At 31.6% G+C, this 24,685-nt stretch overlaps 1 protein-coding gene across 1 annotated transcript; it reads left to right on the forward strand.

Annotated features, from left to right (window-relative positions):
- The first annotated feature begins 1,050 nt into the window (after nt 1-1,050).
- On the forward strand, nt 1,051-2,062 carry LOC149488632 (uncharacterized). The gene is made up of 2 exons (XM_089695264.1): nt 1,051-1,114; nt 1,576-2,062. Exons 1-2 carry the CDS (start codon nt 1,051-1,053, stop codon nt 2,058-2,060), a joined length of 549 nt encoding a protein of 182 aa, XP_089551390.1. The 3' UTR covers nt 2,061-2,062.
- The last annotated feature ends 22,623 nt before the right edge of the window (nt 2,063-24,685 follow it).

Here is a 24,685-nt window from a genome sequence, read left to right on the forward strand (position 1 = left end):
TAATAAAGGACCTAATAAAATAGGCAAGATACCTAGTACATCCATTATTGTTAATTAACAGTAAATAACTATTACTAAATAAACATTATTTATTTATTTCTTTCTAAATGGGAATGTTACAACATATCAGGACACTTTCAAAATCACTCAAGTTTAAATGTTAAAGTAAACCTACGTTAAAAAACCTATTCAGGGACTATAATTGTAATTTTTATAGTTGACTAAAATATTTGCTAATTACAGTCACAACTCACATCCATATATTAACCGGTTTTAGCTTTAACTACTTCTATCCAAAAATAAAAAAATAATACAGATTATTTCGTTTCAAAACACCTATCCTTTTTGTCACCGTAAAAATCAAAAAAGTCACTAACTAATGTTCTAAGAAACAACGGATAGGAGATTATCAATTCGTAGCCAATTTTTTTTAATTCACATTTAAGCCTTCATTTGTCGGAATGAAAACACGAAATCGTTTAGATTTTATTTTATTTGACCAAGAACAATGTTGATTTTCACAGATACAAAATGTAGAACACCTGCCACCTGACCAGTATTTGGGATGAACGGACCATTATCACGATATTAACCCGTACCTGCGATCATGGAAAATATAACATTATTTTTTCATTACAGCATTTTTATACAACCATGAATAGAAATGCTAAAAAAAATAAGTTACTATTCTAAGATCTTTTAATTCATTCATAATAACATTATAAAAGTATTTTGATATTTTGTACATCCATATCGTAGCGATGCAAGGGCAGAATATTTTCGCATATTACTGATTTCTCCAATAATTTAATATATGCGTCAAAAATACAAAAAAAAATACTAGCAAATTTCATTCAACGAAAAAAAGAACAATTTAGAATAGCGTATGCAAATATCGTCCAGCCTACCGTTGCGCGTTGGCGGGTTGATTTCAGTTCAACGAACAAACGACATTGTTTATGCTTTTTATTCGTTTTTCCACATACCAGCCGATATAAGCCACCTGGCTTCAGAATCAATACTAGATGACAGATCGCACTCAATCTAATAATGTTTACGAGAATTCTTTTTGCGACAATTTTTGTGTGTGTCTTCGCGCAAGATTATTATGAAGGTAAGTTTTCTACTTCATTTTGCATTTTTGTTTTAAGGTATATTCTGTATGAGTAAGATATATCTTCGATGCTTTAAAAATAATTCATCGCAATTAGGTATCATAATAAAGTGTAACTTATATAATTATATTCATACATTGTAATTTGTAATGTAGAGCCCTTAACATAGAAGAATTATATTATTAGCTTAAAAAATAAGTTTTTTTTACAAGGATGAAATTACAAGCAAACGATCAAGTTACAAAATTTAATACAAAACAACACCTTAAAGCCCATTAACATACAAACGCTCGCGATCTTATATAATTATCTCAAAAGATTATTCAAGAGACCTTAAAACCTCTTCAGTACCGTCTTTGTTTGACGCAGAAAATCATTAAAGAAATACACAGCAGATAAGATCCAAAGTGTGTAATTAAGATAAGAAAAATGCGTTCAAATACCCTCATTCCTGTTTCAGAGCGGCATAAATATCAATACCGGACGCAAATGGAGTACCTTAACGAAATACCGAGCAAATTCGAGGTCAAAGGGAACAACGCAATCACTGAATTCAATAAATACTTGACGAGCATCCAAGAGTTGGCGAAACGGGACAATTTGACGATCATCTACAAGGTAAAAGTCGAAATAGTGAACCCGAAAATGAAACGATCAAAGAAGAAGTCATCGAAGAAAACAATATCGAAGAAATACAATGTACCTTTGAAGAAGCAGAACATGAAATTATCGAACTTCGAGATGATTTTGCGTAAACGCATGAACGAGATAGAACAACAACAACAGCGGGCGGAGAATTATCTATCAACAACTGAGAAACAGAGGATTCTGTTGACGACAAAGCCGCCTTCGTTAGGAAAATATAAGCCTATAATTAGGAGTGTCCGGACTAATTACACCAAAATCGTTAGGCCTGTGAGGAACAAAGTGATAACATTGAGTTAGTTTAAATTTTAAGGCGATTTTGTAAATAAATTGTTTTGTATTAAAATGACTATTGTTTGAGATAATTTGCTATTCTAGGTATATTGAAGTTGTGTAGATGTTATAGAGATACTTGAGTATTAAATTATTATTGGATATTTCGATAGTAATTTTCACATTAGACTAAACCATTTCTTTAGCTTATATTATTATCATGCTTTAATTTGAGCTTCCAAATATTCATCATTTTGCCAAACATGCTATACAATCCTATCATATTAACTCTAAAAAACATCTCCCATTTCAAACGTCCGCAAATTTTCGGAAAAAAAATTCCGCACAGCCACAATTCGCCAAATTAAAATTCCTAACAGCAGTTGATACTCCGCAAAATAAATCTCAAAAAGCATTTTACGCTTTAAAATGCTCATCACAAACGAACACTAACTCATTTTTTGCTTAAACTGTATTCATTTTGAAACGTGGTCAAATTTGGACAACTCGCAATATGCGCCAGAAGACCAGTTTTAATTCTAACCGGGGTTTTAAACATTGTTTTAGTTTTGTCTTAAAAAACGACAGTTTGAATATTCAGGTACTTAGGATGTTTCGTAGTTCTAAACTGTGCGGAGGATAAAAAATATATAAAAAATAGAGAAAATGAAGTATAATTTCCAGTTGTTTGAACGTTTGGCAATTTAATAAAGTTTTAACTAAACGGCTGAATTCATATATAACACAAACATCAAGATATCATCTCTAAATGTATAAAGACTAGGTACATAATTATACACTCAAAATTATGTCTCTAAATGATTAAGAATTTTACTTATACCCTACGTACAAGACGGCCAAATTAATACATTCTCTAGCGTATTCTTTGTCACTAAAGAAGATTACGCCAAAAAATTCATACTACATATTCCTTTCTTGCCATTTCTATTCCGGTCACAATCTGCAGCGCACCACGATGCAACACCCTGGGGTAAACAGTGCGAAATTAAATAAACGCCTCCTAGGGATCCGTAGTCAACGTGAAAATAAGGCTAGAGGTGTTTTAAATGAACGAGTTTGCGACATACAGCTAGATTAACAAATTTTTAGAAGAATAGTTGAGTGTTTTGGGTTTGGCCATAGGAAATATTGTAATACTGTGATTTGGCCTTATATTAATTACTAGCTGCTCCGCGCGGTTTCACCCCCGTAGCTCCACTCCTGTTGGCTGTAGCGTGATGTTATATAGCCTTCCTCGATAAATGGGCTATCTAAAACCGAAAGAATTTTTCAATTCGAACCAGTAGTTTCCGAGATTAGCGCGTTCAAACAAACAAACTCTTCAGCTTTATAATATTAGCACAGACTAATAATAATATACTACGTATACAAATATTAGTATAGATATGTGTTGTTACTAAAAGTAAATAAATTTTTATAAGAATAGTTGAGTGTTTTGGTTTTGGCTATTGGTGACTATGTTACGTATAATAGTATTGTCGTGTTTATATTATCTGGGATGATACTAAAAAATGATCATTGTTTTATCCTGCAAAAGATTCATGTATTTCCATAGTTTTCTTAAGGTACAAGTAAGGCCATTCTCCCATTACGATACGCACAGGAGATTCAAGTATCCTGCAAGTCTCGGAGACTAGTCACCGCGGAGTATATCACATACATTAGTATGTAGGCTCGCACACGACGCTACCGGTACAATGTATGTGAGATATTCCTCCGAGACTTGCAGGATACTTGAATCGCCTGTGCGTATCGCAATGGGAGAATGGCCTAAGGGTACAAGTTAAAAATTATGTAAGAAATGATTATAAGGTTGTGCAATATTATGACAGAAAATTCGGGAAGTTATCACGATACGTCCTCATATTTCTTATTAGTTCTAGATACGGAATCCTACCACATTCCATTCTTAACATTTTTACATCAACGTGAGCCTTCTTTGGTACGATTAACCCCTTCCATCTGTAAAGGGTTGTTTTGGAGCTGATTTTCAATTCACACGTTCAAAAATGCTATATTTAACTATGTTCAAGTAGAACATTTTATAAGCCAAGGTCGCACGTGCTTTTGCGTTGAATTAAATGCTTAAAATAGCTTTCTAACAAGATATAGAGCTGGCTAATTTAAGCTTATTCTATGACATTAGATACCTCGATAGATTATCTCCTATAATATTAAATTTCAATGTTCAGAAGTGTGTGGCATAACACTAATCTATACTAATATTATAAAGAGGAAACCTTTGTATTTTTGTATGGAATAGGCTCAAAAACTACTGGACCGATTTCAAAATTTATTTTAACATTACTTAGAGGGATTCTTCCGAATCCGTATAGGCTTTATTTTATCCCGGAAAACGTAAATATGTATCACGGGCGAAGCCGGGGCGGACAGTCAGATTATAATTTTAATACAATTTCTTGGCGACATGCAACTTAGATCGCAGCTCTAGTTCTATTTATTTATTGTAGAATACGGCAGCAAATCAAAACAAGAAATAAATATCTCCTACACTACTCTTTTTATATTTTCCTTAAACCTTTTTTAGAACCATCTCGAAGCTCTAGACTTCCCAACGAACTGCAATCGTCAATTTATTTGAAATTTATTACCTAATCAACCACAAAATATGAGATTTTGTATCACAAGAGCATACCGTAAAACAAATATAATTACTCAATGTAAACATTTAGAATTACAGTTTATTAAAGGATTGATAAACAAGGAAATTAGATTTCATCCAAAGATTATAGGTAGTATATTTTTTATTTTAATATCTAATGCCCTTTATCTTTTCACCTCTACCACATAAAAGAAGTTTTATGCGGACGAAGTAGTTAATAAATAGTGAACTATATCGTAATATATAGCCTTGAATAGCATATACCCTAGAGGATAATGTAGTGTCGTGGTAGGAAGGTCATGTGAGGTCATTAAGGCTTCTGTCCGAGGAGAGATATAATATCCATTAATTTTTTTTTCATCAATCTTATATATAAAAATGAATCGCAAAATGTGTTGGTAAGCGCATAACTCGAGAACGGCTGAACCGATTTCGATAATTCTTTTTTTATTATATTCCTTGTTGTACGAGGATGTTGTTCTTATGTAAAGAAAACGTAAACATGTACCACGGGCGAAGCCGGGGCGGACAGCTAGTATTTCATAAAATTATTGAAATTTATGTTGTCGATTCCTCGGACAAAATTATTGAAATAATATTTCATTTCTCATTATTGTTCATTAAGTAACATAATATTATGGGAATTCCTGTGTGGATGAGGAAATTCAAATTATTTGACATTACATGAAAAAAAGTTACATTTTTATCTTCTGTGCTGAAAACTGGATTCGGTTACGACAATTATCTATCAATGTAGGTAAGCAGAATTTTACTGAGAATTTAAATAATCAAGACAAGACAAGACGTACATTTTAAAAAGCTCATTGTACAAAAATATAAAATATAATATTTCAAATTTATTACATAATAATTGAAATTAAAACTCTTCAATTAATTTCCAATATTATTTACTAGTCAACCCTAATATCAAGCAATATCCAATTACGATACAAGCTCCATAAAGCAATTCTATATCAATGGACAGAAGCCTTAAGTACATCTTACGAGATCTTAATGAAGATAATATAGCTAACCCAGTTTTACCTTTTGTCAAACATATAATAGCCTTCCATATAGCCTGCTTATAATAGAACTCTATTATGAAGATATAGAACTCTATTATGAAGGTAATATATCGTGATATAGTAAGCTAGTAGCTATATTCCTTATCGAATGTTCACAGTTGCCGTCAGGTATAGGATTAAAAGGTTGAACGATTTTTGATGATTTTTGGGTTGAGTGTGTGCGTGGATTAGTGAACTGTGAAAACTTTAAATAGATAAAAAATGTCTACCTTATTGAAGTCACGGTAAACAGTTTATGAATAAAGTCGAAAATTACACTAGGGTCTATAACACTTATTGAAGACCGGAAAAGTGGGAACAAGTTTGAATTGGTGATATTATTTAAAAGAAGCTGAGGCGATTTCACTCTTCGTACAATCATTTTGAATCTATCAAGGAAATAAAAGTAAAAAGTTTTTCGATTGCTCCTAATACACTGCTGTGTTTACACTATTGTGTGAACACTGTTGTGTCTACAAAAATTATTGAGAAATTGTTATAAATACCGAAATTTCATAAATAATACTTTATAATCTTCATCAATTTAGAAAATATAAACAACTAGCTTTACGCCCCAGGCTTCGCCCCCTTTGTCTAAAACCTAATAAATTATACAGGGTGTAATCGTTAAGTGTGCACAGTGCACAGGCGATTATTCCGTAACTATTACAGATATCAAAAAACTTTAAACTGCGAAAGTACTTAACCTAATGAGTTAAATGGCCATAGTAAATTTTTAAAAATAAAACGAGAAATATCTAAAAAATTAACTTGAAACCCTCCCATACATTTAGTATGAGATACGAATATCCCATGTACATTTAATATGAAAAATTTTAGGTTTTTCTTTCTTTTTTTTGTTTTCTGCTTTAATTACTTCGCAAATTTGAAGGGAAGTTCATTTAGAAACTGTAAATATCACCTCCTCATTGTACACAATGAGGACATCACTTCGAAAATCTGCTATGAATACAAAATGTATAGGAAATAAAATGTATGGGAGCATTTAATGTAACATTTTTGGATATTTCTCGTTTTATTTTTAAAACTTTATTTTACTCATTAGGTTAAGTACTTTCGATTTCAGTTTAATTTTTTTTTTTATATCTGCAATAGTTTCGAAATAATCGCTTGTGCACACTTAACGATTACACCCTGTATACTAAAACCTTCCTCTTGAATCACTCTATCTAATAAAAAACCGCATCAACATAAGTTGCGTAGTTTTAAATGTTTATGCATACAAGGGGACATAGGGACAGAGCAAGCGACTTTGTTTTATACTATGTAGTGATTATTTAATCAACAACAATTAATGATTCAACACAGTAATTAGCTCACTGTTTATTTTACATTGCAATTTAATTGATTAATTATAATTATGTAATTAAAATTAACAAATTCCGTTAGTACCTATATTCGATTCATCTGTGTTGGAAATTCGAAATTGTGTTTGTATACTCTGTATGCTAATAGTAGTACCAACTTATTATATTTAGAAACATATTATATGTTACATTTTTTGAAATTTTGATAGTCTCCGTGATAAATATGGAGAAGATAATAATAAAAGAGCGTGTAGAACATAATATACATTTACAATCAATTAATAACAAACATTTATAATAATACAATTTACCTGTTTCATTATTTTTTTCTACAAATGATTACTGCGCAAATCATATGGACGTGTAAGTTTCGCCTGATACTGATTTCATTTATGATATACATGTAGGATCGTACATCTCACCTCATCATCCCACATACATAATATATAAGGCCGCCTGTCCATCTGCAAGAAAACTTCCGCAAGAAATGTCCGACAGTCTGTCTGACTGTAGCTTGCAAGTCTAATTCTGCGTTTCCACTTGCAAGCTGCTGTCAGACAGACTGTCCGACATTTCTTGCGCAAGTTTTCTTGCAGATGGAAAGGCGGCCTAAAAACTACACGAAATGAGAAAATACTTGTCCTTCTACCTATAGTAATGAAGAAAACGTATTATAATAATATTTCTCCAAGAAAATAGTTATTTGCATTAACTCATACACACGACCCACAAAACGTTTAATCCAACATAATTCTCCAAATAACCTCAACGAAATTAAACTCGTATAAATAAATCCCACCTTTGTCCTATTCCAAAATTATTCCGGGTTTTATCAAATACAGGGTCCATTTCATCGGATATAATTATGATCTCAAAAACCGCACCCTGTATAAACCCAATAGTGATAACTATTGAGAGTTAATTAACTCGGTCCCTAATCCATTTCTATTTGGAATTATTGTTAATCCATAATAACCTCTGTAATATACTAAATAGGGTTCAATTATAGATGACTATTGGGTTCGGATTAGCCGAATTTTATCGACTTAATAAAATGGACGGTTGTATGCAATAATGTAAATTATTTGACATAAGTATAATATTAAATTAGATCTAAAAAGTATTCAACCCATATAGACCATAAACGTTAAATAATCATCTTATTAACTAGTCGTTAAATACAATGATTTTATAGTAATTTAATTAATTCTAATACATACCTACTTGGTTTCCCTTTATACGAAAGAAAAACATGAAAATATTCTTGTTAAAGTATGCGAAGTACCTTTTCAAACATTTTACGAGTAATAAATACTTTTAATCATAGAAATAGTGGAGTTTTATGCCACACATTTGCACGCGTATTCAAATCTACCTCAAATTTTATTATCAAAGTTTTAACACTTACCTTGCTTTCTTTACCATTGTAGTCTTTATTGTCCGCTAGCTGCCCCGCGGTTTCACTTGCGTGTCTCCGCTCCCGTTGATCGTAGCTTAATGATATAATTTAGCCTATAGCCTTCCTCGATAAATAAGCTAACACCGAAATAATTTTTCAAATCGGACCTGTAGTTCCCGAGGATTAGCGCGTTCAAATAAACAAAAAAACTCTCCAGCTTTATAGTATTAATAATAATAATAATTCATTTATTTATTGAACATCCTTGGTCCACTTGTTAGTAACAATATTCTTATCCTAGGTTAGTATAGATAATAATTAAGTATAGATAATAATCTTTTATTAAGTTTAGGAATGATTTTTAACGATAATGATTATAGAATAAGCATTGTTCATTCTATGATATCTCAAGATGTAGTTTTCCAATCTATTAATATTCTGAAAACAAAACTCAGTTACACAACACATAATATAAAGACTAGACAGAAAATGTAAGTTATTTTAAAATATTCTAATGAGTTTTAGTAACAACATAGCTTTCGTTATTTTATGCTAATTTTCATATTTGTAAAGTCGAATGTCTTATGTTCAGATCTGTTGTTGTTTGAGTTAGAAATACATAATTAATTTTCTTAGTGCCAATAAGTTTCTCTCTGATGTAAAGTGAATGTTTGGTAGAGAAAATATTAGTGAACAAAATATAGAAACAACTTTCTTAATTCTTAGCTACAATATTGGCAGATTTTTTTTTAAATTGAGAATACATGATAAGAAGTCTATATGTAAGAAGTATCTACCACACATTTTTTTCGTTTTCCTACATAGAATCATGCGTAGAAATATTGTAAAATACGAAATTCATTAATTGATTGATTTACCTACTAGTTTCGATTATAAAAAGACCAGATTTTTTTAATAAAAATATTGACCAAAATTAATAAAAATAAATTTTAAAATAATTTGGAAAATCCAAAAGTGCACGCCTCATAATTTTTTTTAATAATTATTTATTAATTATTATTTTTGTTTATTTAATAAAAATTAAACCACATCGAATCAGACCCTGAAAAATGAAAGGGTTCTATTCCTGAGCATACTCAAGCGTAAGAGAAAAAAAAAGACTTGATTAGTAAAGTATTTCGGTCGCTATCGTGTTAACAAGAAAAAGGATCCGCACATACAGACACACGGACGTCCAAGACAGAACTTTTTTAAACTGTTTTTTAACTAGTTTAAATAACAAAAATGACATCAAAAATATCATGAATGTTAAAAATAGTGTTTTTTCTTAATATGTGTGTGTATGTATTATCTTACAAGTGCAATGTATGATACATAAAGACATTTTAAGTTTGAAAAATCAGATGTTTTGCGCGAAGTGACAGTAGTACCCACCTCAACGCTTCGCTTATGAGGCGTGCAATTATACTAACAAATTTCAATCCTCCACTTGCAATCTATTTAATAAAAACGTTAGGTTAGAACGGTTAGTATCTCACAAAACTAAAAATCTTCAAGTACACTTCACTATTGCATAACACGATCCATTTAACGTTCAATCCACGCCCGGGCTTGTCACAGTAATGTATAGCCGGACCAAGCCAATTGTATCATTTACATTTGAACAGCATCAGCGACACGTTACTTCACAAATCAGCTTGATTCATGTTAATTGATTAATTCGATTGTTTCTAGCTGAAATGGCTATTGACAAACTTGGGTATCCATTCAGAAGATAAATTACGTACTAAAAAGTTAAATACGATAATACTAAGAAACTTTGTTTTACAGCAGCTGTACAGTCGTATGAGTTCCATTATTTTTCCAAAATAACATGAAAGCTATAAATTCAAAGAAAAAAGGAGAAGTAATAAACATCGCCGACACAACAGCTTGACGCTTTTTTTTTGGTAACGGGGAGGAAATCTTCAAAAGATACTCTCTTTTGGGGGAAAAAGAGAGCATGTGGGATTCTTACCCACTAAAACCTCCTCGACGGCCAAACCCAAAGCATGGTAGCGGGGACTCCGGGATCTCTTGTAGAACGCACCAGAGTGCAGCTTGACGCTGAAGCAAATTTTCAGCTCAATACAATTAATTATATTATCTTTACTTACAATAGATATAAAACCATTATCATTGATATTCTGCCAAACATTTCAAACGCTATACCGACTTTAATACAGAATGATATTTTCCATTCTCTCACCATCTAAATAACCGTTACTAAATTTTCTATTTAAAGTGAGACATTCTATACACATTATTAAGATTCACGACTTCAATCGCCTCCGTTTGCCCCCACACTCTCTTTACATAAAATTTGCATTTCGATCTTGGTGTTAGGTAACTTTGAAGAGATTATATGGGCTGGGGCGTTTAAAGGTGGGTCCACATTTGTATTAAGTAATCGTATCATTAGCAGGCGTTTTGTATCGAGTGTGCATATCCTAAGCACAGTCCTAAGTGTGGGCATTTTGACCATACCGTATCTTACGACATTACATTATGCATTATTATTAGTATTATTTACGACACGTATCAGATACGCGGCTATTAACTATCGGGGTGTATCATGATTGCGATCATTTTGCGTCCGCACTAGCAAACATGATACGCATCGATGCGAAAGAGATCTTCACGAAAATGATCAAGTGTGGACCCACCTTAAGGCGAATACACTGCCCTTGGCTCACGTGTTTCCCTTTACCGGACTGTTAAATGACGCCTTCGTTTGTTTGAAGGGATTTGGGATAAGCAATTAAATTTAAACAGCTTATTGTAGACAATGTATCTAATGAATTATGGAGAATAGACTAGCTCTACAATTTTGGACAATATTGCGTAAAATTGTTCGTGTTGTTTTCAATTTTGGAACAGATTCTTCAAATAAAATTCGAAAAAACCCCAATAATCCATTAAACTCACAAACAATCAGTCCAAGATTTATCACACATAATTAAAAACAGGGCTTTATCAGGACCACCATTCATGTCACTTAAAGCCGGAATAAATCATATAAATCCGCGATATATTACAAATTCATCAGCATGCGTAAAAAGTTAACCACGGTCCAATAATTCATGTCCACAATAATCTTTATGACCTAACCGCTGGCGTCTAGGATTAGCTGGAAATTTATTATACCTGGATGTAGCATTGTCCTAAACTCGGCTTATGGCCTGTGACAAACGTTTACAAGCTTTATGTGATCTGTTACTTGTCCCTCTGTTAGTTAACGGTTGAAATTTAACACACTAGGTTCTTGAAATTGTTAAGTTTCTTTGGTGTGCTGTTTTCTTCTTGATATATGTATGGGTTCTTCATAGTATGTATAGATTAAGGCGCATTAACAATATTTTAATTATGAGACGAGGAGTGATGATGATATATAAAAGATGATGATTATAGTAAGCTTCACTCTTGCATAACACTAGTTCTCTCCTGAAAATAAAAATACACTTGAATCAGTTAAAATGTAAATACAATAAAAATTTTCGTCATGTAAGGTTTAAAGAGATGGTACAGAAACAATATAAATTTCTACCGAGACATTCAAATAGATAAATTTAGTTCGAGAACTTCTTCCACGACCACATAAATAAATCAGTAATAATTTTCATATAACGTTGTATGCGACGGCAAACTAATTGGTGCTGTAATTAAGTTGGCTAATGTTCCCTAATTAATAGAGATCACACTGATAGCAGGTTAATTAGGCGAAAATGTACTGATTTACGGTTACACAACTTTACAAGTATAGTATAAGTACAGTTTCCTTGTTTTGGTTAGCTAAGCCTGATCAATAGGTACCACGAAGATGATACTGTCCAAGAGATAAGTCCCACTGTATTCAAACTCAAATACATATTAATTATTCTATGAGACTTCTTCTAGAAGCACTTTTAAATCGTCATAACATAGTTTTACCATTTACGACCGATTCGAAAAGTTTCTATGGAGAAGAGCCGGCAAGGAACTCTGTAAACAAAACAACAATGCCTATCACAGGTTTTTGTGGCTTTAATAAATAAATATTTCAGGACAATTTTCACACACGGCACGATCTAATCCCATACTAAGCTTTCGCTTGTGTTATGGAAACCAGATGGGTGATATACATACATATATAATTTTAAATACATACTTATATAGATATATAAGACGTCGACGACGACGACTCATATAGATAATATAATATAATAGAATAAATAATAATAATATAATAGATTCATTTATTTAACTCTATAATAAGTTTGTCTATTATTAGGTATGTCTTATCATTCCGGCTAATCTTCAACAGAGGTATCTAATCACCTACTATTCGTTTTCGTATGAACGACATAATATAAACCAAAACACTAATACAGGAATACTAGTAACATAATCAAATAGCCTGTATTCAAATTAAAACAAGTCGCACAATTTATTACATATCCTAAAGTTGAGTTAGATATGTGTCACTCGACCCTAGAGAACTGAGTTGGGTCCACTAGCGGGAACTGAATTTGTAACTTTGCCATCCCTAGACTCAGCTGTGAATATGCGTTGATTGTGCATGTACAAGGTCAAATTTGTGACGGGGTTCCGTAGGAAATTGCTTTTTTTTTAATTCTCATTCTGTTCACTGCGAGATGTAGAAAGAACTAGATCTCAATCTTTAGACGTAGGAAAAACTATTTAAAATAAATTGGCGCTTACATTTGTTTCTGTTTTTAAATAACTAAATATTATGTTGTGCAAGTATTTGTAGCCTGCAGCTTTTTTCGAATCAGTACAGTTCTATTAATCGATGTGTTTATAAAAATGTTGATTAAGTTAGTAGCATGCGACGAAATATTGTCTGATCTCAAATAGGAAAGTACTATGCATTTTAAGATAAAGTTTGTTATTGTTTACATTCAGGTAATAGTGGCTGCGAGCTAGTGGTTTCAGAACAAAATTTCTCATTTAATAAAATTCCATTAAAACCTTATTCTAACACAGATATAAAGTTGGCAGTAACTTAATAAAGTCTAGCCTCAGAAGTCCAACTAATATAAAAATGTCTGCGGAACCCTAATATTTAGGGCACAAGGACCTCCTGATTCCACGAAAAGTTTCCGATTTAATTTATAAACTTGTTTGTACCTCATTCCGATCGAGTAAAACTCACAAGTCGAAATTAAAGGCAATGTGTGATCGTATGGAAGTTTCTTGAAGTTATATTTCATATCGAGTTTTCTTTGAGAGTTCTTTTGCGGGTCTCGATTTGATTTTTGGGGTAGGATTACATTCAAGGAATTTTGTCAATAGTATAGCGGAAACTTCCCTAATACGGAGTTTCTTTTCATATTGGAACGTATTACATAATATTTGATAATACTAGGAAGCTCCGTATTAGAGATTCAAAATGAATATTTTCGTCCTCTTATTGTAGTCTTCCTATATCCTTGAGAGCTTCTACCACTCTTCTGTCGTGGAAACAAATAATCACACAAGTCGCACTCATCCAGTAGCCCATAAATAATTGTGAGAAATTTTATGAAATGACCACACCAGAAAACATGTTTCCACTCAAAATAGATTTGTAAATGTTCTCTCCTACTTCTATGAACAATATTATAATATTTGAATAACTATTTTAAGTGAAAGAGGGTATGCAGTGCTTACAAGCAGACTAAAGAAATATTATATTACATAACTGCTAGGTCGAATAGTCAATACATGAATAGTCGAAAATAGCATTCGTGAAGTTCCAGATTTCTTTGTTAAACTTGCAAAGCAAATGTTTATCGTGAGGTTGGTTGTATAAATCAGCTTAAATAACATAGCAAAGGAATAACCAATCAGAGTTTTGAAGCTAAATGCCGTGGAAATTATTCATTCGATAGTTTCAGAAGTTTTGTCCAACTCGAAATGTTGTTAAGCATCAAAGTGGTTTGAAATCCTTTAAGCTGTATTAGATATAAAACGATTTCACGAACAAATATGACATTTATGTTTTGGGCATAAGAGTTACTTTAATGCAAGTAAATGGGAAATCGTTGTAACTGGAAGTTGGTGAACAAAAATGAACTTTAAAAGCAGTAAAATAAGGGTGGTTCGTAATGAAAATAAATGAGGGTTTAGACATGGGGATCGGAATGGAAACTTTATTTGGAGAGCGACAATTGTCCAACGAGGCTTTACCAACTAATTGTCGGGATCAAAGTTATTTGCGGGTGTTGTTTATTTAATTTTAAATTTCAGGCTTTAAAATTAGTATTTGATATGTTTTTGGATCAACGTTTAATTTATTCGTTTTGAAGGTTCAACTTCTTGTGATTATTTTTTTAGCGCTCCTGTTTAATACTCTTCTATCTTCTTGAAGACTTGCTTTTAAACATTCCATTATATTCTCTTGTCCTTCTATTTCTATTTGTCATATTAATTTTTGGATTTCTCTAACAAACACTTCTTACAATATCTCCCTTTGTCCATTCCCATCACATTCTCCATCATAAAGCAGTACACTAGAAACATTCGTAAATCTACAGAAAACGAATGTATCTCCAAACCCTCACACAATTGAATATGACAAAGTTCCAACGGAGTTGAATTAAAAATACGTCTTAAGGCTGCAGTCTAGCAAAATTGCGTTTTCAACAAGTTATTTGACAATTTTTTCCCGGCTAATGAAATGATAAACTGAATTTTTTTTTCTTGTTTATCAATTAGTGTTATATACGCAATGCGCGTGAATTTTTTCACATTTATAAAGTTACTTTATGTTACCTTAATCAGGCCTTCAAGATAAGTCTATTTCCCCCAAAGACATTTCGAGCTAAGTTTGTGCACTCACTACGTTGCAACCGATTACAATTTACACAATCTGATCAGCGCATTATTATCCTTATATAGTCGTTATTAAAAACTGCTGAACACAATTGCCGAAAAACTTATGATTTTCTTAATTAGAACGTTATAAATTCATTAAATTTCCCATTTTTTGCCTTACAAAATCTATTGATAAATACTGCTAAAAGTTATTTTTTCCATTAATTTATTCGAGTTGGTTGAAGACCAATGAGTATTAATCCTTTAAAAAAAATTTTTTTTGAATTTTGATAATTCCTTAAATATTAAAAAAATATTTAAAATAATTAGGAAAAATCCTTGCGAATTTCTTTAGTCGCGCTCCTTGGGCCGGAGCGTTCTGACGTGTGCTCTACGCTCGATTTTCCTTCATACCGAAGTGAAAGTTGCTCTACTTCATTAAATTTAATATTTTTGTTAATTGATTATTTTTATCTTAGTTTTGTGCAAATATTCGTATTTTTAAACATTTGATTTCGATATGGAAAATAAACGAAAAAAATACGCGTGTAACTACTAGAAAAAAAAATTATCTTCGAACATAAAGTTAATGAAACCAAATAGATTGCAAAGGTGATTGGCAACAATTTATTTATTTTACGGGGTGTCAGTAAAGGGATGTATATTTCTTTAAAACTAAAGTAAGCTCATAAATTTTCTTATAATATAATTTTTTTGAAGTTCCAAAAATGTTTATTTTTCGTTTGAGAAATACGAAATATAATATAAACTTGTTTTGAGAACTTGAACTTCCCAAGTTCATCCGGGGAAATCCCCATACGGGGAAAATGATTTGTTTACTCCAAAATTGATCCGAGGTGTTTAATTTTTTCTTCTAGTCATTTTCAACGTAGCGGCATGTTGTTTGATTATTAATTTTGTAACTTAAATACAGGATGTTGGTTTTATATTCTGATCTTACAGACGCGCTGACAAATTTAGTCCGCCATTTCTAGTTTAGTCTACCAACTCTAAGTACCAATATTAAAACGAATGGATTATCATCACATCATCAAAACTCAGATGTAATGGAAGATCACAATAACATTGAAAATTCAGTGGGTGTTGAGAACTAAACAAACAGAAGTAACAGAGACGCGAAGAATAAAAAAAGAGGACGAAAACGATAATTCGTTGATGCTTTCCCTTTTCGACGTATTGTTAGGGTACATCACCAATCTGCAAAAAACAAAACTGATGATTCCCAATTGCTGATTAAAAATGAAAAACAAATAATCGACAACAGTGGTGAAAATTTGCTGATCACAATGAAACGTCCTTCAGTGGTAGCAGATTTACTCATTTCAAATGTATCGGTGAACAGCGTAAAGGAGAGGAGGACAGGAAAACATTATGAATGTGGATGGTGGATTGTATACAGGTTGTAATCGATAAGTATGTGCAGGCAATTATGACGTTATTATTGCAGGTATCAAAAAACTTAAAACTGATATCGAAATTACTTTACCTAATGAGCAAAATGACAATAATAACTTTTTAAAAGTATAACGAGAAATATCTAAAAAATTTACTTTATACACTCCCATATCAAAAAGGGAAAATGGGACTAGTAGAAGTTAAATGTCTAATTCCGGCAAAAGACATGAATGCGGAAGATGCGGTTAAAAAAAAATAAATATTTGAAATACAATGCAAAAAATAACACTTTTGTCATAGATAAGAATCATGACTATTTTTTCTAAATTCAGGGACAACTAAACGTTGCAGAAGCAGAAGTCTGCTTATTTGCTGTTTGGACTGGAGTGAATCATTCGTTAAAAATAGAATATATAAAAAAGTATGTAACGTTTAGGCAAAATAAAATGATGGACCATTATCAAGATTTTACATAAATTGCCTACTGTCAGAATTGATTGATTCGAGACTTCAGCATTCGATGCCCATCAAGGACCCATCCTATATCATTCAAGCGATTGTAAAAAAAGAGATAAATCCAGTGCAACCGATAAAGCATCAGAATGCTAGCAAAAGATTTATTAGGTTTATCAATATAAATCTATATATTACACATAATATAATAAATCTGTAGAAGACGCGAAGACTGACATCCGCGCGGACGGATTCGCGGGCGGAAGCTAGTCAGAAATAAATATCTTTTGTTTTCATTTAACACAAACATTACATTTTTTTTATTAAATACAAAATTTGTTTATCCGTTTTATTAGTTAAACTGAACAACTTTCACTAAGAAACTTAGGTCGAAAAAAATGTATAGAGTTCTGCATTTTGTATGGAAAGCTTATTTTTTTTATATTTCGTCCAAATTTCTTTGTAAAAGTTGATCAGTTATATAAACATGAAGTTGAAGATATCAATAGAAAGTATTCGCAAATTTTGTGTACTGATAAAAAAAAAATCACCCGGTGTAATTTTCACGAAAATTGTTTCAAATTGTCATTTTTGGTACTTATTACGAATATTAAATTATGCATACGAATGATTTAATTTTTAAAAATTAAGTGGAGCAACTTTCCCTTAGTACATTTGTATTATTTACATATAGGATGACAGGATGCATTTGTTTGCACTACTAGACCAAGCCCTTAAGCACAGCGCAACAATTTCGAAATAAACAATGGAAATTATTTACAGCAGAATGCCGGTGTAATGGATGCACATTAATATCACTTTAAGTATTCCCTTTGTTTTCTTGTAATGTAAATTAAACTCATTTACTATTAGAGAGCTTGCAAAGATCGATTAGCGGTAGAATATAGTACACTTCAAGTGATAGTGCCACTAATTTACGTGTAGAAAATTAAAATAAATTTTCTTTTAACCTATTTAAATATTATGAGATGTGTAATTTAAGGGCAATCGATGTAATAGAAGGTTAATCAAATAATTATTACGCTTAATAAGTTAGTAAACAATAATTATATACTTTACAATTTCGATGAAAAAGTATTTCTCTTTTTGTTACACTTTATACACCACTATATAAGAAAGTATACTTAAGGGCCCTTAGTAGGTGAACACGGCAAAATGGACTGTTTTCTATGAGCTATAATTGAAAATATTGAAGTTTTTTCGCACTGAAATTTCTAATATGTATTACAGAACGTATGTGTGATGGGATGACTGTTTCCAAAACACGATTGGAAAAATTTTGCTCGATAAAAAAAAATCCTGAAGTTACCTCTAAAATATCATATAAATGCTCATTACAACTGTATTTTACGATAATAATTCGTATAAAATCACAAATACATAGGTATTTACCTTCTCGATTTCGTGACTGTTTTAGATTTAGAAAATACTAAATATTTTCATTCACTTTTTGATAAAAATGTGAATGGCGCTTACGATTTTAAGTTTCGAGCACGTTGATTCCATACTAAACGCGGATCCCCTCACCGCTTACCTCAGGCCCGAATAGCTGAATTTTCGCTGACCGCCTAACCCCTCTTAAGAAAGTATACATTTTGTAGACCTACGTATAATAATCACATACGATAAATGTACACTTCGCAACAGCTTATCGAGTTTACAACGCGATAGCTGACGCGGCCATCTATGTTTTACTAGTGATGTTATTTGTCGATAAAATTGTAGCAGAATATCACGCGTGCTGAAGTTTTGTAATAATATATATGGAAATAAAACTACATAACGTAACTTCCATTTAATATAACGTCTCTAATCTCTAATCTCTGTTAATGCGATAATTTAATATTCTGGGTAAAACGGTTTTCTAAATTAGAAGGGGGGAGAAAGGCAATAAAGATTTATTTTCTGCTATGATTAAGTGAAGTTTTATCTTTACTAAGTGTTCAATAGAGAAAATTAAGAAAAAAATATATTTACCTACCTCTCCCTTGCAGCTGTGGGGTTCAGCAGCAAAATCTAATGTGGACATAGTTCAAAGATTTCAGTCAAAAATGCTAAGATTAGTAACAGGTGCACCTTGGTATGTGTCCAATGATAGATTGCACCACGACCTCTGCATAAGCACGGTTAAGGAAGAAATATTTGAGAGAACAAAATTATATAAAGAGCGTATTATCCACCACCCAAACCAGCTGGCTGTAAACCTTATGAACACCCACACAACCACCAGGAGACTCAAAAGAAGGATACCCCAGGATTTGATATAAATAAAAAAAAAAAAATAGTAAATAAATTAAACAAGATAATATAATAATACCAATAAACGGAGTAGTCACTGGACGACTTCCGTACAAAACAACCTTTAAATTCTTAAAATATCGCTGAATATCTGTAAAGTGATAGATTGCGATGATGAATAAATTAAAAAAAAAAAAAAAAAAAAAACCTACCTCTCGTTATATTTATTTACATTAAATCAATTACAAATAAATTCACATCAAAACTTTACTCTAATATGATACAAATGTATAATTTGTGTCTAAGCTATAGCAATTTTGAGTATTATGCCATTGAAACTCAACAATAAAAAGGAATTATCGATAGTATCGATATCGAGGCACTAACATCCCTAGCATGTGTCGTAAAAGTGTTGATACCATCGTCGCGAGTACAGGATAGGAACAGCTTGCAACTAATGTAAGCTCCTTAAAAGCTCTGCTTGGAACTTTCTTTATGTTGCTCACGTAAATTTTCTACTCTATTAGCGCAGACTTTATTTCTAGAGGTATAAAGTTTGCAAGTTGCGTTGGTACATTGTGACGTTTTTTGGTTAAACCGACTGCACCAGAATATATTTTTCGAGTGTGAAAATGTAAATTTCTTTGTCTAAAATCTAAAACTATGAAAAAATTACGATTCAAATCACCAAACCCACATAATAATTTGGCTTGACTCAATGTCTGCATAAGTAATTGAAAATTTTATAGAGTTTGATTTACTTCAAAAACTGTATCCATGGGTATCGTGATATAAAAAAAATATATCATTATAGGTCCTTATAATGATACAAAAACACAGCCTAATGATCTTTTCTCATAAAAACGATAACGCGATTCCCAATACATATAAAGAAAAACACAAAACTGAGATTTCGTAATCAACCGTTCAAAGAAATAGAAAAAGTGGCACAAAATAAAGTGAGATATATACCGTTCCGAATGTCCGATACACGAAACAAATAACTTGTAAAAGAATAACACGTGAGCCAAACTAAATTCTCAACATCTGCGCACTTCTGAAACCTTTTCGAATGGATGTATATTTACTGGATAGGTCATAGAACATAATATTATACAGGGTAACTGGGTAATCAGTCAGAAACAATGCAAACTATACCCTTTTTGCAAATACTGAAAATATTCAGCATATGTACAGTGTACAGGGTTTTACTATACTTTAGTTTAGTATAGAACTGTATAACTACTACCTTATTAAACAAATACTATTCTTATAATTTTTTGTACTTCTCTGCATTTTTGTTGTCGCTCTAACGCCAGACCCGAATTATAACTAGCTATCATCAGTTCTGTTTTCATAAATCATGATTGAAGTTCACACACAATGAGCTACATTTTCATTTTCACTCTCACTCTCACTCTCATTCTCATTCTCATCCACATTTTAATTTTCATTTTAATTTCATAAACTTTTATTTATTTATTTAAAAACAAATTCTAGCAGCTCTATTTCAACGTTTAGAGGTATTGAAGCGTTATAAATTAGCCGTCTTATCTCGCTGACCATTCGGAGCACATGCCTGCGGATTACTCTCAAGACTACGTAGAAGCCGGAGTGTACCTAGTTAAATACTTGATACAGTTTTTTGTAGGTTTTTAATGAAAAATGGTAAATGTGAGCGAATTAAGTTTTTGTGGATTGGTTTGTTGTGAGTTTGATGGAAAGGTGCTTTATGTTATATTGTAGTATTTAAAATGGAATTTTTGGTTGTGAAAGGATTTTCAAACTGAAAGTTTAGGAGCGTGTTTGGCACAAACATGCGAACAAAATTTATTTCCTCTGTAAGATATTACGATACAAATATATAGCCTTAAAGTGCGTCACACACGGTGATACTGTAATATTTTATATTACAGTATCTTAAGGTATCCGGTATCAGCGTTCTGACCATCATTTTTCTTTTTGTCATTGCGTACTAAGACTCCTGTAGAACCGCCATCCTGTTACAAATGACCCGAAATTTTGTGGGTCATTTCTAACAGGATGGCGGTTCTACAGGGGTCTTAGTACGCAATGACAAAAAGAAAAATGATGGTCAGAACGCTGATACCGGATACCTTAAGATACTGTAATATAAAATATTACAGTATCTTAAGATAAAATATTATAGTATCTTCACCGTGTGCGACGCGCTTAACCCTAGAAGCCTAATCTACGCCTGCGAGGCGTACAATAATTCGAATATTGGATGTATCTTTCTAACGGTTGAAGCTAGCGCGTCGTACTCTTTAGTTATCTCAGTGGCCGACGGGAGCTAGAGGACGATGCCTGTATCGTTATGGTAAGTCCCGCCATTTTTGATTTATCTAAGGGTTGCACGCCTGTGAGACGTATGTTTAGGCTTTGTGTAACTTTTAACTAAGATTAAGTGATTTTACTTTTGATTGTTTTTCGTGTAAGTATTTTATATCTTTTTTAAGAATTGTTTCAGGTATAAATATGTCACGGTCCAATATATTAAATGAAGACGACATTATCGCAATTTTGAACGGAGAAGACGTTCTTCTCACGAGGATTCAAATTCCGAAGTGGTGGATGACCAGATTATCGACGACGTTCAAAGCGAGGACGAAAATAATGAGGTGTTTGAGTTCGTTGCGTCATTACAAGAATCTGGGCCCTCTGAAGAAACTAATCCAACCATGCATGTCAAAATTAGTATGTAATAAATGTAAAAAATCTGTGTGTGGCGAGCACAAGGTTGATTTATATGTAGACTGTTCCTAAAGTTAATCTAGTCCTTTAAAGTCTGGTTAGTTGTAATGTTTGATCTAAGAATATATAATTAGCATTAAAAAAAATTTATACTCTATAAAAATAATGTATGTTTAGTTGATTTTGAAGAAGTTAATTTTTTTGTTCCAATTTATGCATATTGTTTTTTATTTTGTAATAAACAACTGTGATTATAGTTATAATTGATAACAGTGTGGTTATATTTTTAGATTATTTCCCAAATTCAAATTTCCGCTTTATTAAAATAATAATAATTAAACAATATACCTAAAATAAGGGCTTTTATATGTGTACGCCTCTGAGACGTATATTAAGGCTTTGTGTACGTTCTATATAGATTAGGCTTCTAGGGTTAATACAGAGAGTAGGTAGTCATTCAACTGAAGGCCTTAAGGCTTAAACATTATTACATTATAGACTTTTTTATGAATATAATTAGTTATAATGAAATTTTCTAAATACTGATAATATTTCAAGATCCTGTTATTTTTCGAGGTATTTTTAATCAATAGATGAATAATATTTTTAAAATATTATAATTCTATTCAAAATTTCATAAGTCAAATATAGTTTGAGCAATTTCTTTATAATCTAAAATTTATATAATCTAAATTTAAATTAGCCAGACAAATCCAACTTTTATACCTTTCAAAAAACTTGTTATTTTTAAGAGTCAATTAATTTAGCGTTTATTAAATAGAAAATAAAATTCATTCTATAAGCCTCAAGCTTGAGATATTGAGTCTAAGCACCTAATTATAATTTTCGAGCAACTTTGAGTGTTTTTATCCAACTTATAAAAAAGGTATACGTATATTTTTAATTAAATCTAATTATAACTCTTGGCTCAACTGTTTGTATTATATTTGATTTTTCACCTCTTTAACTACAATGATGAGTATTAATATACCTATTATATGAAAACATTAGTAAGCAGTTTAACTACTTCTGTGTGTTTAATTTATCTTACATAAGTATTAGATTTTTTAATTTATGTGAAATAAGGAAAAAAATTCTTATATTTCAATGTTCAGTTATCGAATGGATTTCATTTATTTCCTTATTTTTCTAAGAATAAGCATGATATCAATAAAACTAAATATATTTTCGCATAAATCCTATTTAATAACTTTACAGAATCAATATAAAGGAAAATAAAAGTAAAAATTGAACATAACATAGGCAAAATTCCACGACCCCGATGTCTTAAAGTAACGCGGTCAACGTCAATTCTCATTTTGTCAAAATTCTATCAGCATTTTTGACTCGATATTAGGGTTGTCGCACAGACGCCGCCACCGAAAATTATTCTATTTTTTATATCAATAATTCATTCATTCATTCAATCAACAATTGATAGTCAAAATTATTATGTATAGCTGTTAAATGGGTGTATTTGTAGCGAGGGTACAATTTGATGGCACATCAGCTCATCAGCTCACACCATCATCAAAACATATTTACCAACCAAACATAATTATCTCAACTCTTTCACCAATACTTTAAAAGATTTATTTTAAATAGTTGTTCCAACAGACTGATCACAGATAAATTCAGGTTAAATTAAATAAATAAATCAGTTCATATTGTACCGAATAAATCGAAAGGCTATCCCAGTATTATGCAAGTTACCTCTACCATAATCTAATAATATGACAGTTCTGTGTATATTCAATATTTTTAATTGACACAAAAAAACACAAACTACCATTGACGAACAAGCCTTACGCAAATTTCGATTGTTGACAGTCACTTGACGAAATTCCGCGTGTAAACATAATTTGCATGACACCTCCCGATAAGAAATTTGTCCTGCCAATATTTAATTTCGCCTATAAATTGAATGTTATTGAAAGGGGCCTTTGTTATGATTGTATCTCGCTCCCCGGTCGCTTGAATTAAATGTATCATGCCGTTGAATGGAATTTTTATGAATATTTTTCGAAACGTGAAATATGATTTTGAATGACGCTTTTTCAGATACGTGCTTCTGTTGTTATGCTAGTTTTTTTAGAAAAAAAGTTGCTTTAATTATATATATTATTATTGTTATTATTTTTCAATTAGCAAATGTTTATTCTTCTATTCTTCTGTTACTATTCTATCTATATAATATGTAGGTCTTACTAAATCAAGTAGATGAAATAGGAGATGAAGTTATTTCTGAAAAATATAAGCAGTAATAAATTGCATTATTTTTTTTTTGTTCTCTTCAAATTAGCAATTGTAACGCTGAACCTACAACTATTCTTCTGTGACTAAATTTAAATATAATAGATGAAATAGCCAAAATTCAGAGCCATACTCAACTTTAACATAAACAAGAAAACATCTTTTAATTCTTGAAATCCTCCAGCTAAACAACATGGCCCCTTACATCCCAAACACTTCAAAATAAAAAGAACATCGCACAATTCAGCACACAATTGCGCTCAATATAAGCCCGTATAAATTGTTTCCAATAGAGTCATAAAAATGTATGAGATTAATAACGA

Source organism: Colias philodice, chromosome 5 (assembly GCF_061535455.1).
Source record: "Colias philodice isolate Cphi_HAF_F1 chromosome 5, ilColPhil1 Martin Lab GWU primary, whole genome shotgun sequence".
In the NCBI taxonomy this organism is placed as follows: Eukaryota; Metazoa; Arthropoda; class Insecta; order Lepidoptera; family Pieridae; genus Colias; species Colias philodice.